The 24,598-nt window shown below is 41.8% G+C and overlaps 1 protein-coding gene across 9 annotated transcripts in view; it reads right to left on the reverse strand.

Moving 5' to 3' along the window:
* sptbn4b (spectrin, beta, non-erythrocytic 4b) overlaps positions 1-24,598 on the reverse strand; it is a 65,021-nt gene that overhangs the window by 27,579 nt on the left and 12,844 nt on the right. For 6 of the 9 annotated variants that reach the window (XM_081715899.1, XM_035525636.2, XM_027014456.3 and 3 more), the window contains exons 2-19: positions 24,015-24,182; positions 23,715-23,866; positions 22,218-22,391; positions 18,726-18,817; positions 18,472-18,552; positions 18,257-18,372; positions 17,928-18,040; positions 17,425-17,612; positions 13,678-13,795; positions 13,249-13,407; positions 12,597-12,899; positions 12,183-12,333; positions 10,853-11,723; positions 9,605-9,742; positions 5,877-6,633; positions 4,786-4,988; positions 4,008-4,098; positions 631-777 (exon numbers count right to left, since the gene is read on the reverse strand). In XM_081715899.1, the coding sequence (XP_081572025.1) occupies positions 631-777; positions 4,008-4,098; positions 4,786-4,988; positions 5,877-6,633; positions 9,605-9,742; positions 10,853-11,723; positions 12,183-12,333; positions 12,597-12,899; positions 13,249-13,407; positions 13,678-13,795; positions 17,425-17,612; positions 17,928-18,040; positions 18,257-18,372; positions 18,472-18,552; positions 18,726-18,817; positions 22,218-22,391; positions 23,715-23,866; positions 24,015-24,159 (3,999 nt within the window). In that variant the 5' untranslated portion in view covers positions 24,160-24,182. Of the gene's footprint in view, positions 1-630; positions 778-1,200; positions 1,743-4,007; positions 4,099-4,785; positions 4,989-5,876; positions 6,634-9,604; positions 9,743-10,852; positions 11,724-12,182; positions 12,334-12,596; positions 12,900-13,248; positions 13,408-13,677; positions 13,796-17,210; positions 17,230-17,424; positions 17,613-17,927; positions 18,041-18,256; positions 18,373-18,471; positions 18,553-18,725; positions 18,818-22,217; positions 22,392-23,714; positions 23,911-24,014; positions 24,183-24,598 lie in introns of those variants that run through there. The other 3 variants (XM_081715900.1, XM_081715903.1, XM_035525639.2) reach the window with 3 other exon arrangements.

Below are 24,598 nucleotides of genomic sequence, written 5' to 3' on the forward strand. Positions count from 1 at the left end.
CAAAGAAACATTACTAAGGAAACTGTAGTACAATTGATAGAAAATAAATATTGTGTAAACTGTAATCTGATATCAGTGTTTTACCAATTCCATGTGTTTTGGAACTAAAGGCAGCACAAAGCGTTTAGATGTAGATAGTGCATTTTTAACCCTAGCAGAATGGTAGGTGGACAACATATTGTCACACGTATAGTGCACGTATAGTGTCAATTAAAAAAATAGCAAACTAGCACGTCTGCAAGATGAAGGAGAAATGTAATCCCAACCCAAGGTTTGCTGTCGCTGCCTACATATAAGGCCTGAATAAGCCTCTCTTTCCCCTGAGTCATGGACCAACACAATATCTGAGCAACAGGAGTAACAGATTCAGCTGAGTTGGCATCTGTCTTGAGGTCCCTCACCACAGACTTGGCCAGCCACGGTGACAAGCCAGCTCCCAGGCTGGCCCCCAGTGCACTGCGCCAACACACCTCACAACACAAACCATTTATGTTTTGAAATAGCAAATGTCTGTGAAGAATCAGAATGACTGTTTGGCTTCTCTGTTTCACTCAGCATTAACACAAACCCTCAGAGAAAGGCATCAATGCTCATCTGACAGAAGAAGACCGTATTTGGAAATCTCCTCACCTTCTCAATTTTGTCGAGCCACTCCTTATTCTGTGCGAGTTCTGCCATGAAAGCCTGGTGCTTCAGCCATTTCTTGTGCAGTTTCTGTGCCTCATCGCGAGACGTATCCCGAGCCATTAGCATCTTCTCTGCCACCCAGTCACCCAGCTGAGAAGCACACAAGGAATATGTCAGACAACATGTTTGTTTTAGGACAGACAACACATAACACACTTACACACTACTTAGTAAGCTTTCCCCAGTAAACACAGCCCCTCCCTTCCTCTCCCTGCATGCACACATACACAGTATTAACAAGAACTTTCACTCACCCACAAACACTTGCTCACTCACAGCACTCATAGCAAAATCTATGCACACAATTTAAACAAGGAATTTAAAAAAATGTTAACTATGTAATTTGCTTGTTGTCTACAATAATCTTAAATGTTAACTGAACAGTTTGCTTGCTGGCTATAATAACCTTTCAAAGATCTTTAAACAATCTGACAAGAATGTTTTCTCATCTACTCTTAGGAGCCCCATGAGAAACATCACACACACAAACACCCAAAACCCAAACAGAATTACCGGCAGTGATCAGCAGGGAATGGAGGATTCCATCAATCTGTTCTACAAATCCACATGTTCCACCCAGACAAGTATCAAAATACTGCAGCTCTCCTGTCCACAGGGCAAGAGTCACAGAGGACTCAGTGAAAGTCAAAGAAGGAGCACTGTGAGCAGGACCCAGCAGCCACTGCTCCTAGAGCGAACACCAGCACTTGGGAAGCTGTGTGAAAACCAGATGCAGATGGACAAAGCAGTCCCATGGCTAAACGGAGCAAAATGACACAATGACCAAAAAAGTGCAGGGAGGAGAGGCCCATTCCGTGATGGCACTCACAGCGGCAGGCAACTCGGTGAGGCAGTGCTACTGGCCGTGTGAGCTGTATCCGTGGTGATGGCGAGGCAGCGCGAGAGAGCGAGAGAGAGAGGATGGGTGGGTGTTGAAGCGTATCAAGAGGGAGGATGTGGGAGGAGGTGGCCTCTCCTCTTCCAAATGGTTCGAAAAGCGCTTGTCGCGCTTGAAGCCTCTGTCATGCGGTGAACCAGCTACTCAGGCCAATCTATAGCGCCTTCAGATGCTCACCCTCGACTCTCCTCTTTGTCTTTTTCACCCTCTCCCTCTCTGCCTCCTGTTTGTTCTGTGCTATCGACTCAGCACAACGCCACAGATCCCCTAGCCCTTGCTCTGGAACACCCCGATTGGCTTGCTGCAGTATCTGAGCATGGCGAGAGAAAGGCGTGCAGAAGAACAGACCGCGAGAGACACACCAAGGGAAGAGCAGAGAGGAGGTAAGGGAGGGGGAGCAAGCAACCCATATGGTGAGAGAGTCAGAAAGAGGGAGAGAGGGAGCCTACGTATTTAACAGGCGTCAGCAGTGATGACGTTGGGCCTTTGAAGAGAGTGGAGCTGTCAATGGGTAATAGGTGAGAGCAGAAGGGGGCAGAGCCAGTACTCAGCCAATCAAAAAACAGGAGGGAACCAAGCAGAGGAGTCCTGAAAGCCAGACCATTACTGTTGAGCTGCAGTAAGGCCAACACAGCAAAAGGATTTAAAACAGCTACACATGAATAAACAATTTTCCAAATTTAAGTCTTTACTCCCCCGTGTTACCTTGTTTCTCACTGTGCACTGGTGGAGAGCTGTTTTTGTGATAAGGCCCGCCATACGCAATAAAGTCCAGTCAAAGACAAGCAGAATCAGTCCTAGCTTCTTAATGCACAGGAACCAAGCTTTTGTGTCAAAAAAATTAAATGAGCTAACTGGTCACCACTGCAATATCTGATCATATGTGTGGGATAAAAGTTCATGACTCACGCTACATAATAGTACACAATATTATGTAACAAATTCAGCCACCCTCACATAATCTATAAGCAGCAGTTGCATTTTATATGACGCATTAAACAGACTATTCCTCCTAACACTACCAGTCTCTAAAAAAGTGCAAATATTAGATGCTCTTTTTAGTCCAACCAGAGAAACAAGAACAAGTACAAAAGGGAATATTTATTAATTCTCTTTACAATATTTTGACACTTTCTACACCATTGGCCCAAACCTTGTGTATGCAAAATACCTCAGCACTTTTTTTTTTTTTTAATTAAGAGCAATCAATCAATATGTCATTAGACAAGGCTGGCAGAGTTCATTACATTTCCGGTGCTTGTGTGTGTGTGTGTGGGGGGGGGGGGGGGGGGCACTGGATCACCAGCCCCTCCTCTTGGCATGGAGTCAGTTCTACAGTAAAGAAAATTGAACATGCAAGGAGAGCGCCCTCCACTGGCTGAAGGATGCCTCCCTCTCTTCCTTCTCTCTCTTTCCCTTTTCTCTCAGTTCCTTTTCTGTCTCTCCTTCTCTCTTGGTTGAATATGTGATGAGGAGAGGTGTTCAATAATTGAACGTGGGTAGAAAAGAACAGGCTGAGCCTAAGTAAAGCTCCCTCGCCAGCCATACTAGAAACACACTCAGCATCCACCTAATGTACAGCTTAAACCACAGCAACTATTACCCAAAAAACTGGGCACAAGGTCTCATTTAACCCTACTCTTCTCCAGCACAATTAGAAGCAGACCATCTACACTAATCAACTATCTTATGCAAACACTCTTACTTGAGCATTGATATCACAGCCCCACCTACAGGCATGTTCCTTTGTTTTTAAATTCATTATTAATTATTAGTGATGTTGCAGTGGATTAAATATATCCAGTACATGGTACATGCATATATACAACAAATCCAGCAAATCAATTTGCGTTAATAGCTAGTCAGTTTAATCATTTGTTGAAGCTGGTGGCTTTGTGGCTGTCAAAAAACCCTTAGAAATATGTAACCATATTTTCAGCCACCACTTTACTCACACATGTGTAAATATGTATACGCATAACTGCACCCCTGCATCTATAGTCTCTAGCATGGACACTTTTCATAGAGTTAAGCAAAACACTGGAAAAAACCCATACTAACCATCCCTTTTCCACTCCAACATGTAATATTAGTTATACCCCAGTTTTAAAATTTTATGTGGCCCCATACCCAGCTTCTTAAGATTATTACTGGTACAGGAGTATTAACACTCTAAAGACCCAAACACAGTTTATGCCCATTATCTGTGGTCCATGGTGTCTATAGTGTTAGGACACTGAATGAATTATGTTCAGCAGCGGCAGCACACAAACCCATACAAACACAAATACACACACACACACACACACAGTCTCATATACACACACACACACACACACACACACACACACACACACACAAACACACACACAGACAGTCTCATTCATGCACACACACACACACACACACACACACACCTTACCTCGTGGCAGTCCTGCAGGAACCTCTGCAGCTCCCACTGTTCGTTCAGTTTCCGGAGCCACTGCTGGGCCAGTTCCCGGTTCTCATTCCCTCTGTGAGCCAAACACAACTAGACACTTAATGAAATATATCAGCCTGCATTTAACCTGCACACAACATTGCAGGGGTTTAATTTTAAAGGAGGAGGGGACGCCGGGGCCTGAGCAGGCACTATTCAGAACTCCCCACAGTCTGATTTCATGCTCTTTATTGTCATTCATCCATTCAGTGCAGGGAGACCGGAGTCCATGGGTTCCTTTGTTGTGTCTCTAAAGACAGGCGTTGTTTAAAAAGTATGGCATCTGATGGAGCATCTGCACTCTCTATCCATCAAAGCAGTTGGCCAGCCTCATAGACCTAAGCCTCCAGGGCATTCAGTACATAGTGGTCTGTCTCAACTACATTCACACAATACACTAAACAATTGCATTTGAAAGCATCATGAACAGGCATTACTGGCTTAATAAAACTATCCAGCCTTATGCAAACACAGTGATAACATGAATAAAATACACAGCTCGAACAATAAAGCCATTTGCTTAATATGATCGCATCGAGCACTGGTTGTGTTCCAGATTTCATCATATTTTAGAGGTTTTAAGTTTATTAATGTAAGCTGTTTTCCAAAGCCTCAGGGAGGTACTATGTGTTGTTGCTGGTGTTTCATGAGGCATGACATCTGTGAGGTGTGTTCTATCAATTCTGTACTGATCCATATGGCTTCTAAAGTTGGGTCTGACCTGGTAGTGAGCAGGTCCACCCGCTCTCGGATGCGCTCCGAGTAGATGTTGCTCTGACTAATCAGGCTTTCTCCTGCCTCTATGACAGCCTTGATTCGGTGCAGGTTCAGCTCCATGGTGGTGGTGAACTCCTTATGCTTCTTAATAGCAGCCTCCACTGTCTCCACCGTAGTTGGTAGCTCCACGTGGGCCAGGGCTGACTCCTGACGGGAGGAGAGCACCAAAACCTTCATCACAGACTGTACTTCTCAGAAATTAATGCCGATAATCCTAAACCAAAAAACAAACATAAATAAAAGGGTTTTTCTATATTTTAACAGTGTTTTTATAAAACCATTCAAAATTAAAGGCAAATATCAACTAGCTTTTCTAAATATTTGTCTATAGTAAAAACATTCATATGGAAAATTGAGCGTACAAAAAGGGCACAAAAATGAAAATTGCTATCAGACTTATTCAAGCATGCTCATGTGTGGCATATATAAAAAGGAATTTCTGTGCCTGCACGCATCCACCGCAAGCTTTGAGTTGAGATTTGTGTTTATTGTTTGTTTGTTTTTTTGCAAAGTAATGACCCTAAAAACAGTGGCAAACCTCTGAATAAAAAGTGAACAAAGGCCTTAAGATGCTTTGATGCTTGTGATATTTCAATATGATAGTAAAAATATTTGATTCACATTCCATCCATCTTGTATTAAAAATTCTACCTCGCCATTTTTGTATTGTATGGGATTCTAGAAAATTCATCCCAAGTTTATTTGTTATGATGGTCATGGTATTTCTATAGCTGATCATGTAACAGCCAGAGGTAAGAACAAAGTATTGGGAAGCACTTCACTTTCACTTATGTATAAAATCAAGATATTCAAATCTCTATCTTGACTCCAGTCCTCGATTTTGTAATCAGTAGTGGTTAGCCAGATACTTAAAGCAACTGGTTGGCTGCTTCATCATACGTATTAGCCAGACATACGTATTCATATTACCCAGACAATGAAGGCTGTGATTTGAATATGTCTACTGTCCACCAGCCCATGACTGTGTGAGAGATAAATCAGAGTCACGTGATGGTCTGTATCACCTGGCCTCACCTGGTTGTTGAGAAAGGCCTCAGCCTGCTTCACATCCCTTAGGAACAGATGGAAGATGTGTGCCTGCACCAGCACATCCCGACGGCTCTCCCACATCTCTAGGAGCTTGCTCCATCCCACATCCAGCTTGTGCAGCCACTGTTGCAGTGCAGCACGAGGCAGCGGCGAGTCCTCCGACTCCAGGATCTCATTCGCGCTCTGCAGGCGCTCGTAGTCTTCTTCGTAGCGGCCGATCTCCTCCTTGAGGGCTGCGTGTAGGTTGATGAGCCTCTCGGCCTCCTCCAGCGTGTTGGGAAGCTCGTCTGAAGCCGCCGCCGTCTGCGTCTGCACCAGCCATGTGAGGAAAGAATCCAGGTCTTGGATGAACTGCTGCAGGCGACCGGCAACTGTGAGCGAGTCCTCACAGCCCTGCAGGGTCCGTTTCAGCTCCTCCCACTCTACGCTTATGCCCTCAAAGGGCAGCAGGATCTCCACAGCCTTGTCCGGGTGGGAGGTGGCCAGCTCCTCTGCTTCCTGCTGTAGGTGGATGAGTTTGGGCTCTAGGACGGCTAGAGCGCCCTCCATGGTGGACAGGCGCCGCTGCAATGCCAGCACACTGCCCAGGTCACTGCCCACATACTGGGTGGCATCGATAGCTTTCCGCTTATCCTGGATCTGGGACTTGATCTCTGTGCATTCTAGCAGGTAGTTCTGGATGCGCAGGATGGAGTCCAAATGATCCTTCTTCTGTTCTACCAGCTCCACCATACGGTTCCACCTGTGGATACAACATTCATGTTAATGACATCTTTGGTTATGCCAAATTAGCACACAATACGTATAGTACATGCACTTTTATTGTCACTTTTTATTTTATTTTCTACAAAATTCATCTTGAATTAGATGTGTATTATTCTGAAAGGTTATTAGTTCATAGACAATGGATAGGACTTTAAATCCCAAACATGACTCACTCAGTCATTTTACTTTATAGGTGAAATCACAAACTCAAGAGTGCACACACACACACAGACACACACACACACACACACACACACACACACACACACACACACTCACACTCACACTCACACTCACACACACACAAAATTCAAGGGCTTGGCAACTGGGTCAACTGTCAGGGCCTCAAAAGATCACACCAAATCAAATAAAACCATGCCCAAAAGAAACTGCACTGTTAGTCCTCGTAAAATAAGATGAAAATTGCTGATCACGTTACAGTTTTTAATGCACTGATGTCTAAAGTGAGCAAGGAGACTTGAAGCGAAATCAGGGACAAGGCATTTGAGACAGGCCAGGCAAGCTGTGGCCAGGTCAGTTTAGCTCTGCGTGTGGCAGTCGCACCAGATGGCAGCACTGTTAGAAAAACTATTTATGCCAAGGTCGGACCAAAATGGCAACACCAGAGTGTTTCACACACACATGTCACTGCTTACAGTTGCCCACTTGTGAAAGCAGCAAGATGAAAATGAATGACCCAAGGTGCTGTTTGTGTGTGTGTGTTAGCGTGTGTGCTTGTAGATTTGAACTTCTCAGCCAAGCTGGTTCCAACACTCCAAATCAGGACACTGGAAAAACAGTCAAATTTGATTGTCAATTAAACTAGAGTTCCTGTTTTCATGCATACACAAGGACTGTCTCTGCATCTTAGGAGGTATTTGGAAATAAGGTAAAGGTGTCATGAAAACCTGATGAAAACGGAACCCAATGCCTGTTTCCTCAGCACATTATCTGAATCCAAACACAATCTTGCATTTTCCAATTGTGTTAGATGAAAACAAAGGTCTGTTATATATGCATTGTCCATGGAACAGAGTTATGACCACTGATGATAACTAACATTACAGTTTGAAGAACTTTATAATTGCGGCACTAGTATTTTTATAATAAAAATCTGCACCTTATTTAATAGAAGACTCATATGTATTGAATCATATACTGCAGTTCCACCATTCCCTACTGTATATAACAAGAGTATACCATCTGGAAGCCCTAGCTTTGGAGGTTAAAATCTTATAATACCTCACCTACAATACTTACAATACCTCACAGTCAGAGGTGGGTAGAGTAGCCAAAAGCTGTACTCCAGTAAAAGTAGTTACTTTAAAATAATAATTACTCAAGTAGAAGTAAAAGTAGTCATTTAAATTATTATTAGTAAAAGTAAGAAAGTATCTGTTTAAAAGTTACTTAATTAGCATCTCATTGAATAACACCGGGCGGGCACAAACACACACACACACACACACACACACACACATTTTTCTTTTTACATTGAATTCATTCTGTTTAAAGATTTCGCTTCAGCAATAGTTTGCCAACAAAGAGGAGCTCCACTTTCCTTAGTACCAATTTTCCATAGGCGTACTATACATAATGATATGTAAATATAATGGGATGTAAACTTTTGCCCTGTCTAGGCAGCTAAAGCAGTTTTGCAGCTCATGTCTGCTAAATTCCATACATGTAGATGTAAATATAATGAGTGAAAAAAAACTGAAAACATATTTGGGTTCAGCATGCAAAAATAATTAATAAACAGCTGTTTTTCTTTGCTCTGGGTCTTTGTCCTACTTAGTTCGTGTGTTATGTTTAATCTACATTAGGTTTTTCATATTGGCTAAATATTGTGCATATAACAAAAGCCACAAGCATTGGATTTGGTGATCACTTTGTGATCTGAGCTCTTGCCAAGGGTATTTTACTGGAAATCTTACTGTTCGTTATATTTAGATTGTAATTAGGTGACCGTTTAGTCAGACTGGCTAGCTAGCTAGATATCCTAGCTACATTGAATATCCAATAACTGCGTTTTTAAGTGGTTGAAGGAAATATAGCTTAAATATATCAAATCAATAACAAACTTTAGTTTTTAGAATCATGAAACCTCTATAATCTTTATAATCTTGAAAATATGCCTCAAACTGAGGCATGAGTTCATTTCAGCTGCTTTTCTGACGCTTGTAGTTTATAAATGAACACTGATGCTTGTAGTTCGCATATGAACTCGAATAAGAGTATAAATACCCTCTTTTAAAACAACTCTCAAAAGTACATTTTATTCAAAAAGGTACTTAGGTAAATGTAACAGAGTAAATATAGCGAGTTACTACCCACCTCTGCTCACAATACAATACTTAACCCCAGTAGCGTTATATTTCCAGAGCGTTACATTTGCAGGCTTTATTTTCAACTGCTAATTTTTGCCTATTTTGCTGTGTTTTAACAGGATAATGGAATATATTATTGGTGTCCCTAATTTCTATGTCTTCTTTCACTTTGCAACCTTTCACTCAAATTTTGCAAAACCACTGGGATTAGCACATCTGATTAAAAGAGTTGAGATAAGTAAGGTGATTGGCTGGTAAGATGCTAATTAATCATCACACCCTCCTCCTTATTTTCCACTTCATATACTCTCTTTGTGCATAGTGCTTCTGGATTTGCCTGCTTGAAAAATAACACATCAAATTTCTTTTGGGCACATCTGTCTGATTTTGCAATTTTGTTATAGTGCTTGACATAGGACCTAGAGCTATGTGTCATGAAAACAGGGTCCTAGATTTGCTTTACTTTGTGTTTTGGTAATGGCAGAGTGAAACTGCTGTGCTTATCTTATGACTATAAATTTGACTCACTTCAACTGAAGCAATAGCCAAGCACATCCCTTTTCATTCTTCAGTATTTTGACACCTAAACACACATGAAAGCACACCGGTGTACTCTACCTGCTATTAAGATGATCCTGACAGCCTCTGACCTCAGTGGAACTTGGATGGCCACTGTCCAGGAGTTGCTGCACTATTTGATTGACATCCAGTATGCGTCCCATCAGGCTGTTCATCTCCTGGTCCAGGCTTTCAAATCTAACACACATACAAACAATCTTAATAAAAATCATTTACAATAATTGAGCCAGTTTTTGACATCACTAGTTGCAGCCCATAGAATAAGAGAAATCTGCCAGTATAACAGCATTATTTAGGCAGCTTTCTTCTTGACCAGCCTCTTAATATGAAACACTCTCTTTCAAAACCACATGCTGTTACAAGTTTGATGCTCATTGACAGTGCATTTTGGGGTTTACAAAGGTGGAAAGCAACAAAGCATTTCATTATTGTGTGTAAATAATTTTTTTTAGCATATATACTAAATATACTATTTACTATACTTTCTACACACAGCATTTTAAAATCAGTCTCATTGCTTCAATGTTTATTTATTATTTTTTTTAAATGCTCATAAAAATCTGATACCTTCTATTCAGGCACCTCACCAAGCAGAAAGCTCTTAGCCAATACAAATCTAGGACAGGTGGCACATGAGCCATTGACATATATGTCGTCACATTTCTGCAGGTCACCTGTGACTCGCTACTTTCACAGCTTTTAGATCCTGCCTCAGGAGCATGCCAGAGACATTTGAGCACAGCAGGAATGGAACTATTTGTGAATTTGAGAATTTCATGTTGAACAACTCTTCTATCATCTCTTCTCTTGTGACAGTGTAGCTCAGTAATCTATCCTTACACTAAAACCTTGCAGCAATTTTGAATCAGACTGTGCAATTTTGTTCTTTTTTAATTATGTACACAAGCATTTACTCTATTGAGACACAATTAAAAATGAATATGACCTTAATGTCAACTTCAACTTCAGTTCATTTGTGAAGCAATTGATCTGGGTGCCCATCTCTAGAGTTGGTCTGAAGATGGTATCATGGTGTGCCATGTTTTTTTTAAACTAAATATTACAGTTTTGGCATATTATAAGCTAAACAGCAATATATTTTTAAAATCTTTTTTATTTTGGATATGTTTGATGTTTAATTTCTCCATTTATAGATGACTTAATACCTAAGCCTTCCACACTGGCACTGATAAATTAATTGAAACGTTGATTACTAAACTATGTTTAGTTTATAAATTTATAAACTAAGCTACAGCATCACAGGACAGCTGGATCCGGCACTGCTACCTGTGGGCCACCACCTCCACATCCTCCAGCCTCTCTGGCACCTCCATCTTATTCAGCCACTGCTCCTTTTCATCGATCCACACCTCACAGGCGTTCACCTCGCTGAACATGTGGTACACAGCCAACGCGTCATGCAACCACTGTTGCCTCAGCACGGCCACCTCAGCCACTTCAGCGTAGAGCTGTTCAGCCTCGCTCACGCGTGCCTGCACCTCCTCCAGCTCACGGAAATGCAGCGGCAGTACTGCCACATGCTTGTGCAGGGCCGCCACATGTAGCTGGTGATTGTCGATGTCCTCACACACACCTCTGTGCTTCTTGAGCAGTGACTGTGTGGAGTACTCATCATGTCCAAAGTCCTCGCTGGACACCAGCCTGTAGGTGTCCTGCAGCCAGGCGAGCAAATCGTCCATCTCCGTGCTGAACTGGAAGAAGTCCAGCGCCTCCTGTAACTGGCCAAGCCGCTGTGTGGCCTGGTCCTCCAGACGCTTCCACTCTCCTTTGACCTCCAGCAGCCTGTCCTGTATCCCGGCCATGCTGAAGCTCTTCTGGGTCAGGATCTGTTTGCCTTTCTTCATAGTCTGCTGGAGAAGGGTGCGGCGGGCCAGTAGCTCCCCAGCAAGACTCTTGTGTTTCTGCAGAAGCCTCAGGACACTACTCAGGTCCTTACCACAGCTCTGGGTGGCCAGGATAGAAGTCTTTTCACGAATCCAGGCCTCGGACTCCTCCACTTCCTGGAAGAAGGCCCAGAGCTCCCGTGACTCCTCTAGCTCTGAGCGCCTTTTCGCTGCCAATTGCTTCAGCTCATCAAGGCAGGTGCTGACGTGGTTGACTCGATTACAGATCACCTGGGGATCACATGGCTGGTAGCCTGAGAGAGAGAGAGAAAGGGGAAAGAAGAAGACAAGAGTTAAAGAAAGAAAGAAAAAAGGAAAAAACTCTAAAAAGGATCAAAGACACTGCTCTAAAAGAATTATTAAATATCTGGATATTTATATCAAATATATGAACAAACTGTTTGCCATTAAAATTTTAGAATTCATACTTTTATTTATTCAGCACAGGAAAAAGTGGTAAACATGACAAGGCATTTCAGACATGATAGTCTGTGCTAAATTACACAGATTAAATTGGCATGAAAGCACAACAGGAATAAATGTAGGCCCCCTTGTGGTGAAGACCGGAAACTCTCAGGCCATCATTTCAAACTCTGTTGCAGAGGACTCTCATGAAGAAAAATCATCATATAATGACCACATGCATCAGAGAGTTAAAATACATGTATCAGAGAGCTAAAATAAACTTGTTAAACCCTTCAAGATAAACATACCCTCAATGGTGGTGAATTTAAGAGCAGCAATGTTTAGTGTCTCCACCCTCTCTGCTTGTACTGTGATATCAGCCTCTTGCAGGTTGTGTTTCTGGATCAGGTCTTCCACTTCTAGCAGGTGTTTTCCATAGTCTTTAGATAGCAGTTTAACCTGTAGAAGGAAAGAGTGGCCCAAAATGACTCATTCGAGACATATCCATGACCACTTCTACAGACAATGAAGACAACACAAAGATAAGTAGTTAATATGCTGGTTAATATGCTAATGCAAAATCTAAAAAGGAAAACACACACACAGAAGCATTTTCTTATTTATTATGTTATGTTATGAAAAAACTGCATAGCGTCCTATGGATACTTCAGATATAGGACACTAAAGGAAAATTACCACACAATCACAGGAAGCACTCCCACCTGCATCTCTTCCATCCAGTCAATCATGTACACCATCTCCTGAAAGGTTTTCTGCAGTGCCAGGTTCTTCTCCAGACGTGCTTTCCGCCCCACCACCAGCTCTTTGAGGAGGCCCCACTGTCCCAGGATGTTCTCCTTACGTGCCAGGATGCGACGGATGTCGTAGTACCCCTCCGCCTCCATCTCCACTGCCAGCTCTACCACCACACTGATGCGGTCCTCATAGGATGAAATATCTGCCTCAATTGCCTCATGCTTCTTCATGGCTGCCTCCACAGCAGGCAAATCATAGCCAAAGTTATCCTGCAAGATGCACAGAGAGCAACCAATCCATGGTTCAAAAGCAGCAGAAGCACATGTAGAGAACAAAAGGACAAGCTCAGGACAGAAACAGATCAGAAAAGAAAATGTCTGGGTTTTTTGGTCTTTGGAGGAGAAAGTTGGGTGGGTGTGGAAAAAGATTAGTCTTAAATGAATGATAGTCACTCTGGAATAAGACCAGTTTAATGGTCATGGTCATGTTTGTTCATGGGTGAACAAACACCTTGTGGCCTCTTTATACTAAATATAAAATCATGATTTTTAGTAAAACATGTGCACAAACTATGCGTTGGCTGATTCACCAGTGACCACCCCTCACCCACCCCCGGACCTGGGAAACAAGTCGCTGGTTCTCGTTGAGCCAGGCTTGCCTCATGGTGGTCTTGTGATCAAAACGCTGGGCGAGGAGCTCCAGTTTCTCTTGGCGAATCAGCTCCTTTCTTAGAGCTACACCCCTCTCGTGCTCTGCCTTCTCTAGCCTCTCCCATGCCTTGGAACAGTGAACAGACAGACAAGCTGCTTATATTAGAATATTAATATAGAATTTTTTAATATTCAAAGATTTTAATATTAATATAGAATATAGAGTAATTAAAATATTATGGAAATATTTGAAGCCAATAAACAATTATACAGAAGAGTTAAATATCAGAGCCATTGACATAAGTAGAATTACATGGCTTATACCACCAGTCAAACTAGAAGTAATTAAGCCTTACTTCCCTACATTTACAAATGAACAAACATCAATTTTCCCAACCTTGTTGATGTCAGAGATGAGTTTCCCATCATGAGGCACATATGGCTTTTGGTTATTTGCTCTGAGCTTGCTTTGGATAGTGAAGAGCAGCACCTCCAGGTTTCCTTTCTCTTGGAACCTGGCAAAAGGTGAAAATACACTGTGTTGTAAGAGATTTCACAAAGCCATTAAAAATGAGCACAAAAATTTGAAAGTTAGCATCCTTAAAATATAAAGTTCAACTGAACACAATAAGCTATAATAAGATAGGGCTGGATAAAATTTGTTATCCAGTACAGTGATCTTGGTACTGTATTTATCACACAAAATGAAGCATTAATTATGTGCAAGGTTAAAATAGGCATATTTAGATATTTGTAATTGAGCCAAGAAAATGGCTTATTTCAAATTGAGGTGCACACTACAATATCTCATTTAACATCAGCAGTAACGAATAACATAAATTAAATAACGGTGTGTAATAGGGCAGCAGACTGTTGGAATAATTGGAATAGAAGAAGCCTGAGCCTCTGGTGATTTCTTTAGGTGGAAGCCCACCTAGATGGACCCAGTTACACATAACATAGAGCAAGAATAGGTATGGAACAGGACACTGAGGTAGTGGAGGAACAGTTCTTGGTGAGTACAGCCAAAAAGGGAGGAGAAAAGGAGAGAGTGCAGTTTGCACTCATCCAGACAGAATGGAAATATGGATGTGAACACTAGCTTCTTTCAAAAAAGACGTCTGGTGCACTTGCCTGGTCCAGGAATAGAACAAGGTTTTGCTTGAGATTTGGACTGCACCACTAACCACTACACCACTGGAAGAATAAAACTCTTGGAAACATGGAATAATGCGGGTGCCCAGAGAACACAGGTATGGGTTGCGACACAACACATGGAATGTGGGGTTTATCCAAAATACTATGGGAGTTGAAGGCAATAGGAAACTGAGTTGATATGCTGTACTACTTTAAAGGACCCAGATTTCTATTCCCCACTCTGAGAGGAAGGTCCTTGGTGGAAAACAAGACCCTTGGACCAGGGTGAAAGGAACGGCTGAGCTTCCTTTATTTGTCTGGTATGACCTTGTGGGAGACAGATTGGGCCAAGAAGGGGGCCTGAGCCCATCTCCACATAGCCTGGAAGCAGAGGACCATGCTGGCAGCTGATAGGATGGCAGCCACAGCCTCCAGCTCTAGGAACATAGGTAGATGGAACCCATACTGGCACTCAAACAGGGACATATCCAGAGAGGAGTGCCAGAGGGTGTTTGGGCGTACTCTGCCCAGATTACTTGGTCTGCGCAAGTGGATGGGTTGGTGGAGCCCAAGCAACAGAGCATCTGGCCATTAGACTGGGGGTAGAACCTGAGGACAAGCTGACCATGGCACCCAGCGAGTTGCAAAATTCCCTCTAAAAGCAGCTAGTGTGATGGGAAGTTAAGGCAGAGAGGTGAACCCAACTGCTTTGGATAACCTGTCACTGAGGTTTACCGTGTTGACCCAGGATCTGGGCAACCTGTGAAGAAGCTGAGGGACAGGTGAGAACTCAGCCAATGTGGACTGGGCAGAAGGAAGAGCAAGCTTTTGTTCTCAACACTCACTCCACACATGGTCACAAATCTCTCCACATCCTTCCTCTGACCAAAAGAAGCACATTCATGCAGATGCATGGCCCCCATGGAAAGAACTGTATGCAGACAAATACAGGGATGTAGAGATGTCACTTGGACTCTCTTCTGGGGTCTGGTTCCAGAAGGCAGCCTGTATGGTTTCATGTAGTCCCCACGCAGGGGGACCACAATGCACTCAGGGGTCACAATGATTATTATTTACATTTTATATAGTGCCTTTCTCAAATTCAATTATGCTTTACAGACAGATATCAGCTTTTACAATCACACACCGATGAGAAGAGGCAGCCAACTAGCACAAAGCATACTCTCAACCAGAGTCCACAGCCCCCTGGGGGATTGCACCAAGTGCAGAGTAAGGGAAGGAGGTTAAGACCAAGACAGAGTACCAACCATCACTGGACAGGTGGACACACACACACACACACACACACACACACACACACACACACACACACCTCTACATATTTATATTTATATTAGTTGAATGCAGTGACTGTGCCTGGAGAGGGCATCTGGCTTTGCATTTTTGCTCCCTATGTAGAACAAGTGGGAAGTAGAAGTAGAGGAAGAACAAGACCCACCAGGCTTGTCTCAGATTCAGCTGCTTTGTTCCCTGGATGTATGCCTAATTCTTATGGTCCATTGACACTTTGAAAGGATGCTTGGCCCCCTCCAGTCAGTGTCTCCTTCTTTTGAAAGCTAGTTTCATGGCCAGAAGCTCCAGGTTTCCCACAATGTAGTTTCACTCAGCCAGAGAGAATAGGTGGGAATAGTAGGCGCAGGGGTGTCTGTGATTGGGACCTGATCACTGACAAAGCACCATCCCTACACCTATCTCAGAAGCATTTACCTCCATGAAGAAAGGGAAGTCAGGATCAGAAACACGGAGCACTGGTGAACACGAGTCTGTCTTTAAGACTATCAAGCAATGAAGCCAAAGCTATGGTTGAACCACTTATAAAAATGAACAAAACCCAGGAGGCATTTTATGAGGTGTATGGAGATGGGTGAGGCCAATCCACCACTGCCTTCAAGTCCATAGCCAGGCACTCCATCCTAGACTACAAAGTCCAGAACCTGGACCATCATTAAGTGGAAAGTGGACTTTTCCAACATAACTTACAGGTGTTTCTCCAAGAGTAATTGCAGGACCTGCCTGTCATGGGCATGCTCATTACAGTCTTGCTGTACATTTTGTCATCCAAGTAAACCAATGCCTTTTGGTCTATCACATGACCTCATTAATGAGGTGTTAGAAGATGGCTGGGGTGTTCATCAGACTGAAGGGCATCACCAGATATTCATATAGGCCCATGGGGGTGATAAAGGCTTCTGTGTTTCATGTAGTGAAGACCTTTAGGTCATGGTAGACCAACGGCATCTGGGATAGGTTGACAGTCTCCAAGGCAGTGCCACTTCTAGTCCCTAATGTGGGGTACAAACAGGAATTCTGCTACTTGAGTGCCATTTTGGAACTAATGTATGCACGGATTGTGGTGCTGTAACCATGGTAACCCTAGGATAACCAGGAGGCCCAGGTAAAAAAAAGGACAGCCTCTACTTGTGCAGCCCACCCACAAAAGGACAGGCCGAGTTTGCCTGTTCACTGACCTTAATACAAAAGGCCATCATCTATCTACCATGCCTCTACTGGCAACAGGGCCATAAAGCCTTGGTGGACAACCCTAGGGACTCAGCCAGAGTAGCACCCATAAAGTTCCACATGGCTCCACAGTTTATAAAGAGGTAAAACCACTGCTCTCAGAGAAGGGAATCCCATGACAACACAACACAAAGGACTAGACCAGAAATCCTGGGACAAAAGGGACCAGGAACAGGAATAAACAAACAAAGGAAACACTAAGGCTTCACAAAGTGTGGCCTTTGTAAAGTTGTTATATAAGGGTGTGACCACCTGTGGGTGATAGCACTAATGAGCACTGATTACTCTGTAGAGCATGACCTCCTTTCATTGGTGGGAGGCTGTTGCTGCAAGTCACCTGTTACACAGGGGGATAATAAGAGCATGTAAATGGCTAATGCTAACCCTAATTGTGAAATAAAAGTGGTAATGAATAAAGTTATACTAGGTGTTTTTCTTCAGAAGTCTGCTGTTTGGCTTAACCTACTTGATAGGCTTTTCGATGGTACAGTAGGTCGTAAAGGCTTGAAGTTGCTGCTGTACGCCTGTTAGCGAGTTAGCAAACTTCTGGTTACTGATGATGCTGATGGTCCTCTCAATCCACTCCAGCAGGTCTGAGGCCAGAGCATCATAGCGCTGGATAATCTTCTCTGCCTCTATGGCGTTATCCAAGACCTAGAAAAAGAAGTTCATAAATAACTGTCGATTGGAAAAGGAGTGTCATTAACCAACATGGTCAACATAGCTATTCTTAAAAGCCTTTATAGCAGTCGTCCTAACTATCCCAAGTCTTCTACAGAAAGTGAAAAATGTGAAAAAAAAAAAAGTTTTTTGTTAAAAGAGTAATCAATTTTAGGGTGATCATTTATGCTAAAACACTTTTAAAAATTGAGCTGGGGTTCTCAGGAACCTCTAATATAAATATAGTTGTGGCATAAAATGCAACCTATAACACAAAAAAAACTATATCTAGTATGCAAGAATTCTCACCTTTCCAATTCTTTTGCCCTCCACTATAAGAGCTTTCATTTTGGAGAAGTAATGATAGTAGGATACTACATATGTAATAATGGACTTCTCATCAGGATTCTCTGTGTTCACATCTGGGGGAAAACATTTTAATAAAACAAGAAAGCAATATATATTTTCATTCACATCAGTAATAAATAAAAAAATAAAATAATAAATTCATATATATATATATATATATATATATATATATATATATATATATATATATAGACACACACACACACACACACACACACACACACACACACAAATACATACAAGTAAACATTTAGATGAATAAACCCTACCTTCTGGATCCAGTAGCTTAGTGAGTCCTAGACTCTGCTCAGCAATGTTGAAGGCTTGCTGGAGGTTGTGTGTGGCATTAGATCTGGTCAACTTGTGAAACTCTATCAAATCAGGCCTGAGCAAAGAATAACAGTAATTTGCTGTAAGCGACTTGTAGAGAGTTAAAGAGAGTTAAAGAGAAAAATGGAGGCATATGCTTTAAGCTTTTCCTGACCTGTGTCGGTGTATGAGTGCATTGAATGCCAGTCCATCCCTCCAGCATGTGGTGAAGTTGTAAATGTTGACCTCAGGATACCTGTGACCACACTCAGGGATCACTTATGATACAGGCATCACTTGCCATACAGGCTGACTACTGACAGGTTGTAAAATAGTAAGGCTGAGAAATTGTTGGAAAAGGGTAATGGATGACAGAGATTGAAGGATATAATATGCTTATCCTATAGTTAAACAAAGGTTGAATCATACCCTGCTGTTTTCATCTGACACCAAAGCAAAAGAGCATCCTTAGCTGAGCGTGTTTCCCTGTTGTCTTCAGTCTCAATCTTAATCACTTGAATCTGGCAGTAAAATCAGTGGCACAACACAGAGCACCGTCAGTGCTTGCTCATAAAAATAATGAATTTCCCTAAAACAACCAAGACATCTCTCTCAACAACCAATGGTTAATTTTAAGTGCTGGTAATTACTTTTACATTTTTTAAGGGGTGATCAAAATAGATTTTTTTTCTTTAATATAGCCATGAAAGTTCCTAAAAAAGAGCACATAAATCCATAATTTCTGTAACTAGCCATCTTAATTCTAAAGATTCTGAACATAACCTTTAATTAAACAAGAACACAAAGCTCTACTTGTTGGTCCCAACAAAGTGAAACACACTGAAAATTTAACAGGACCAGGGCCATATCTCTAAGCGACACACTTTAGAATATGTAAGATTTATATACTTTATATGTGTGTTGTGTGGCACAAAGCTTTAGGGCATGGCCTGTGTTCTACAAGCGTGTGCCAGTCCTGATGGCACTTCATAATGTCTGCACCTAATGCATCACTTCCACATGTGACAGTCACTGGATCAGACATATAACCCAGATATGATGTATTCATATAGGTCTGCAAGTGATCATTTATTGGGTACACCTACTCAACAGCTGTACCTAATAGAGTTCCATATGATTTACAGCCAATTGTAAGTTGAAAGCCTCTTCACATGGCCTAGTACTCTGTAACCTAGTACATGTACTCTGATATCAGATGACTGACTATACTGGAATCCTTTACACCATGGATATTGTGTTAATCTCTATTGGCTTCTTTCATTAGTGATCTCATCTTTCAAGGGTTGATGTTAACTGCACATTTTTAATATTTATGCTCTAGTTAGGCAAATATTGTTTGTCAAAACATTATGAATATAAAGATATATAAAGTATTTTTTAAATATTCACATGAAATAAAATATTTTTATGTAATTATTCTTGTTTTTTCCTAACCAGATCATTCATGAAGGAGGCTACTATTATTCAGAGGCACAATTATTCAGAGAACAAGACAAGTTAACTTTAGGCAAATAATTAGTATATAGAACTGAATGTGAATTAACCAGCTATAGAATAGGTGTACCAAATAAACTAGCTACCTAATCTATGTGCACATACATTGTGCACATACATTTATCACAAATTACATTTATATCATTAGTTGAAATGGTACATACTTTATAAGCAGACATACACAATATTACAAACAAACAAGTCATTACAGACAAAGAATTCTATGGAATTTGAGACATATGTACAATATATGCTAAAAACACACACACAAAGATTCTCATTTTGCAATAAAAATGAATCCATATGATGCTGCTAGTAGATGAACCAATGTTGCCACGTCAGAAATAGCCCGCCCAATCTCGCCCTTGAAGTAACCAAGGCTTTACCCTAGAACCACTGGAGGGACTGAGGCTCCACATCTACACTGAAGTGGCTATTTGAACTGAAAGTAACATAATAAAGCATGGTTACTACTTGGGCTGCCCAGTGGTGGATGGCTTTCATCTTGAGTCTCGCTCCTCCCAAGGTTTCTTCCTTTTACCCACCCATGGAGTTTTTCCTTGCTACCATTGCCCTCGGCTTGCTTGTTAAGGATCTGGACCCATACATTGTAAAGCTGCTTTGTGACAACGTGTGTTATAAAAAGCGCTTTATAAATACATTTGACTTTGACTTTGACTTTGAATTCTGGCCTCGCTCCATACAACAGCAGTTTTTGCCCACGGACCATTTTATCCATATACTATATACAATATTATGCACAGAGTAATATTATTCACAGCACAAGTGAAGAAAGTATGAACATCTGATCCCTATGGCCTCGACAATTTCTTGTTTTTAACATACAGGAGAGCTGCTTCTTCTAACTTGCTTCTTTGCCCTCTTTGTTTCCTTTCCTTATTCCAGTCTTTTCTTCCTTCTTGTTTTCACCATCTGTATCAGTTTTTCTCTCTCTCTCTCTCTCTCTCTCTCTCTCTCTGCTGTGCTGGCCAGGACTTACCTGCTGACTGGGCAGAGTAAACTCCGACAGAGCTCAGGAAAGAGAGGGGGAAAGAATGAGGGAAGAGGACAACAGCAAGGGAAAAGGGAGAGGATGAATGCTGTGAACAGATGAAGCAGAGGCATAGGAGGGGAGACGCAGGAGGGGAGAGGAAATGAATGAAAGAGGAGACAGAATGAGGCGAGGGAGGAGACAGGCCAAAGGGGAGCCCAGTGTGTACTGATGAGCGGTCCCCACCCTCCACCTCCTGATTTGTCCAGCACACACTCGAGTGTCCGGTGACACTTTCATTCTCATATTCACTCGGCAGTCGACCTGCTCTTTCCTCCCTGCACTGATGGTGCTTTACACCTTCCACACACAATTCATGATTCATGCCTCTATAAAGATGATTTCCTTATATGTCCATTTGTTCTTCAAAGTAGCACACAAGGCTTGGGTGTGTCTGTATGTATTAGTGAAAGAGAGTTTGAGAGTGATAGAGAGTTTTAGCATTTTGTTCTGGTTTGAAATTTAAACACAGAATGGCCAAAGCTTGACTGACACATACATGTTGCTTGTATCACACATATAATAGATGATGTTAGAGTGTAAAAAACACCCTTTTTAGACCATGTATTGTCTGTGCTTCAACCCTCTGAGCTATCCAAATCCAAACTCATTTTTATTATATAAATACATAAACACACGCACACGCACACACACACACACACACACACACACACACATACACACACACACACACACACACACACACACACACTCACAGAGTTATAAATCACATACACGCTGCAGGGGCCAGAATGGCAGCAAGAGATCAAGTGTCTCCAGCAGTGTTAAAAAAAACATAGAGCAGCCACACTTTTATCATACACAAGCCCTGGAAACTCCGCCCATAAGACAACACTGCATCATACCAAGAACCACATCAACAACATAACTCAGGTAACTCAGAGATCAAGAAGGTCACCTATAACTAATAATATCCTTATCCTGCATTAGAAGTATGTAGAAAATAGGGACAAACTACACACTACATACCTATACCTACAGTTTTATGTTAATCAAATCTGATATTTGCACATGCTAAATGTTTGTCTTTTTAAATAATAATTTGCATCTTATTGAATCTTTTTAACTATATTTTGAGACTCCATTCATAGATGAAAGCAGTAAATTAATCCCCTAACTAACTTTTGTCTAAACCCATAATTTTGATCAGATAAAGAAGAAAAACAAAATTTGAGCATTTAATCTGAGTATTTAAATGTGCTCAGCAAATTGAGAATAAAACACTTTAATAACCAAACATAATGCATCTAAAATGTTGATACTGCAGAAAATTAGTGCAGAATACACCCCAGACATTTGACAGACCTGTGCAGATTGGCTTGATGCACTTGTACCTGGAAGCGTAGGATGATGGTCCAGATGAGGCCCAGGGTGAGACGGTGGTTCCCATCAACAATATCATGGGAGCCAACATTCTCCAGGTGAACCCTCTGCTCTTTAAGGAACTGCAGAGCCTTGTCTACATTCTCTAGACAGTGAATCCGCATCCTGCCTCTTGTGGGCCGAGGCTTTAGGATTAATGAGGAAAGATGGTCAGAATGAAAAAGTGAAAAATTACGTAACTTTCAGATACATTTGTTACAGTGTATTTTATTTTGCTACATGGCATCATATATGATTATGTTTCAGGAAACAATGCCCATAGCCTGGGCATAACTTTGGACAACCAGTTGTCATTCTCAACTCATGTTTCTAATCTAACCCAGTTTTGCAGATTTCCCCTTTGTAACATACAAAGGATTCTGCCCTTTCTCTCACAGGAAGCTGCCCAGGTGCTTGTGCAGTCTCTTACAATCCCAAAGCTAGACTACTGTAACTCGCTACTTGCTGGGCTTCCTCTAAGAGCCATCAGACCTCTAGAATTTGTCCAGAATACAGCAGCATCACTGGTCTTCAATCTTACGAAGTTCACACGTCATTCCACTGCTGCACTCCCTTCATTGGCTTCCAGTAGCTGCACACATCAGATATAAAACCTTGATGCTTGCCTACAAAGCCAAAAATGGACCATCTCCTCCATACAAGTATCTCAAGTACTTCGAACCTCAAGAATGGCTCGGATGGAAAAACTGTGCCTTAAGTCTCATGGAAGACAAACATCGAGACTATTCTCTGTCCTGGCTCCTAAATGGTGGAATGAACTTTCACTTGCTGTAAGGACAGCAGAGTCCCTTGCAGTCTTCAAATGCAGACTGAAGACCAATCTATTCGTGGAATATTCAAGTGACCACTGAAACTGCTCCTATGTTGACTAAATGAAACTAGTACTTATTGTAGCATATTGTTTATTATACTGATGTTGACTAACAAACTCTAGTACATATTGTTTATTACACTTATCATCGTCTATGATAGAGCTTATGTACTTTGTACTTCTAGGCATCAGCACTGATCACTGTATTCTGTACAGTATCCCTGTACAGTATTGTAGTTCATTGGTATATTGGACTATATCCTTTTCTACTGGAAGTATTCTATGAGTAAATGACAAAGCACTTTTGTAAGTCGCTCTGGATAAGAGCATCTGCTTAATGCTGTAAATGTAAAAACATCAGTTTATAGTCATGTGTACAATATATAAGACCTTACATATCTGATACAGTAGGGATATTGCATATGAGGATTGCTTACATCTATTTGTGCTGAAATCTAAGATCTTTACACTGTATCCAGCTAAGTTAAGACAGATGTGTATGTGTAACTTGTGTACTGTAGTGTGTTCTCATATCGGTCATATTGCATGGTGTCCCTTCACATCCAAAAGACATAAAATATTTCACTGTATCATTAATACACATGGCAGTGAAGCTGAACTTTGAACTTGAACTGACCAGCAGTTCCCCAGACAGAACCTCCAGGAGTCTGGTGAGCATGTAGCCGTCCCTCAGGTCGTTGTAAAGGTCAGAGATGCGGCAGGATACGCGAGCAAGGTGGGAGTTCACCCACTTAGTGAACGTCTTCTTCTGAACTGCATCTCTCTCATCTGGAGGAGAGGCAGATATCAGTTACGCAGAAGCGTAACAGACCCTGGAACGTGTAAGATAGAGGTTGCCTAGGTTCTTGTGGGTCAGTTATCTGTCTGTGTGTGTGTGTGTGTGTGTGTGTGTGTGTGTGTGTGTGGAGGTGTGCACCTGCAAGTGCTTTAATGCGGGAGCATTCAAACAGCTTGGCACTGGTGGTTTCAGTTTCCCAGAATCCTGTGCTGGTCGGCCGGTTGTTGTTGTTTAGTTGTCTCTGGGCCTCAGCGTTGTCCAGGTCTGTGGAGGCATTGGCCATCGCGTCTGGTTCCCCAAATAGCCCTGCACAGAACACTCATCAGTTAAAACACAATTTCACACAACAGCACAGTGGACAGGAAAAATACCACCACCTTAGAACACTAATGAACACAATGCAACACAAGAATATTGTCGTTGCCATTTTACTTCTTTCAATCACCACAAAACTAATATTTCTTATATTTTATAGCACCACCAGTATGCCCTTAGCTAAAGCGACTCACATCTTTGAGTGTTTTTGTCTTTGAGCATATCTTAAGATCATAGGAAATCATACTAGATCAAACTAAAGTTGTGATTTAAAAAAATAACAGAGGATATGATCTTCCAAACAAAACACTAAAAATATTTTTGCTCAGAATGAAGGAAGTGGCCCACTCTTGCTCATCTTTCCTCTTTTAGAATCATAAAAGGAGCTGTTTAAATCTTACTAACAA

The sequence above is a fragment of the Electrophorus electricus genome, chromosome 6, assembly GCF_041902795.1.
Source record: "Electrophorus electricus isolate QZ-2024a chromosome 6, ASM4190279v1, whole genome shotgun sequence".
In the NCBI taxonomy this organism is placed as follows: domain Eukaryota; kingdom Metazoa; phylum Chordata; class Actinopteri; order Gymnotiformes; family Gymnotidae; genus Electrophorus; species Electrophorus electricus.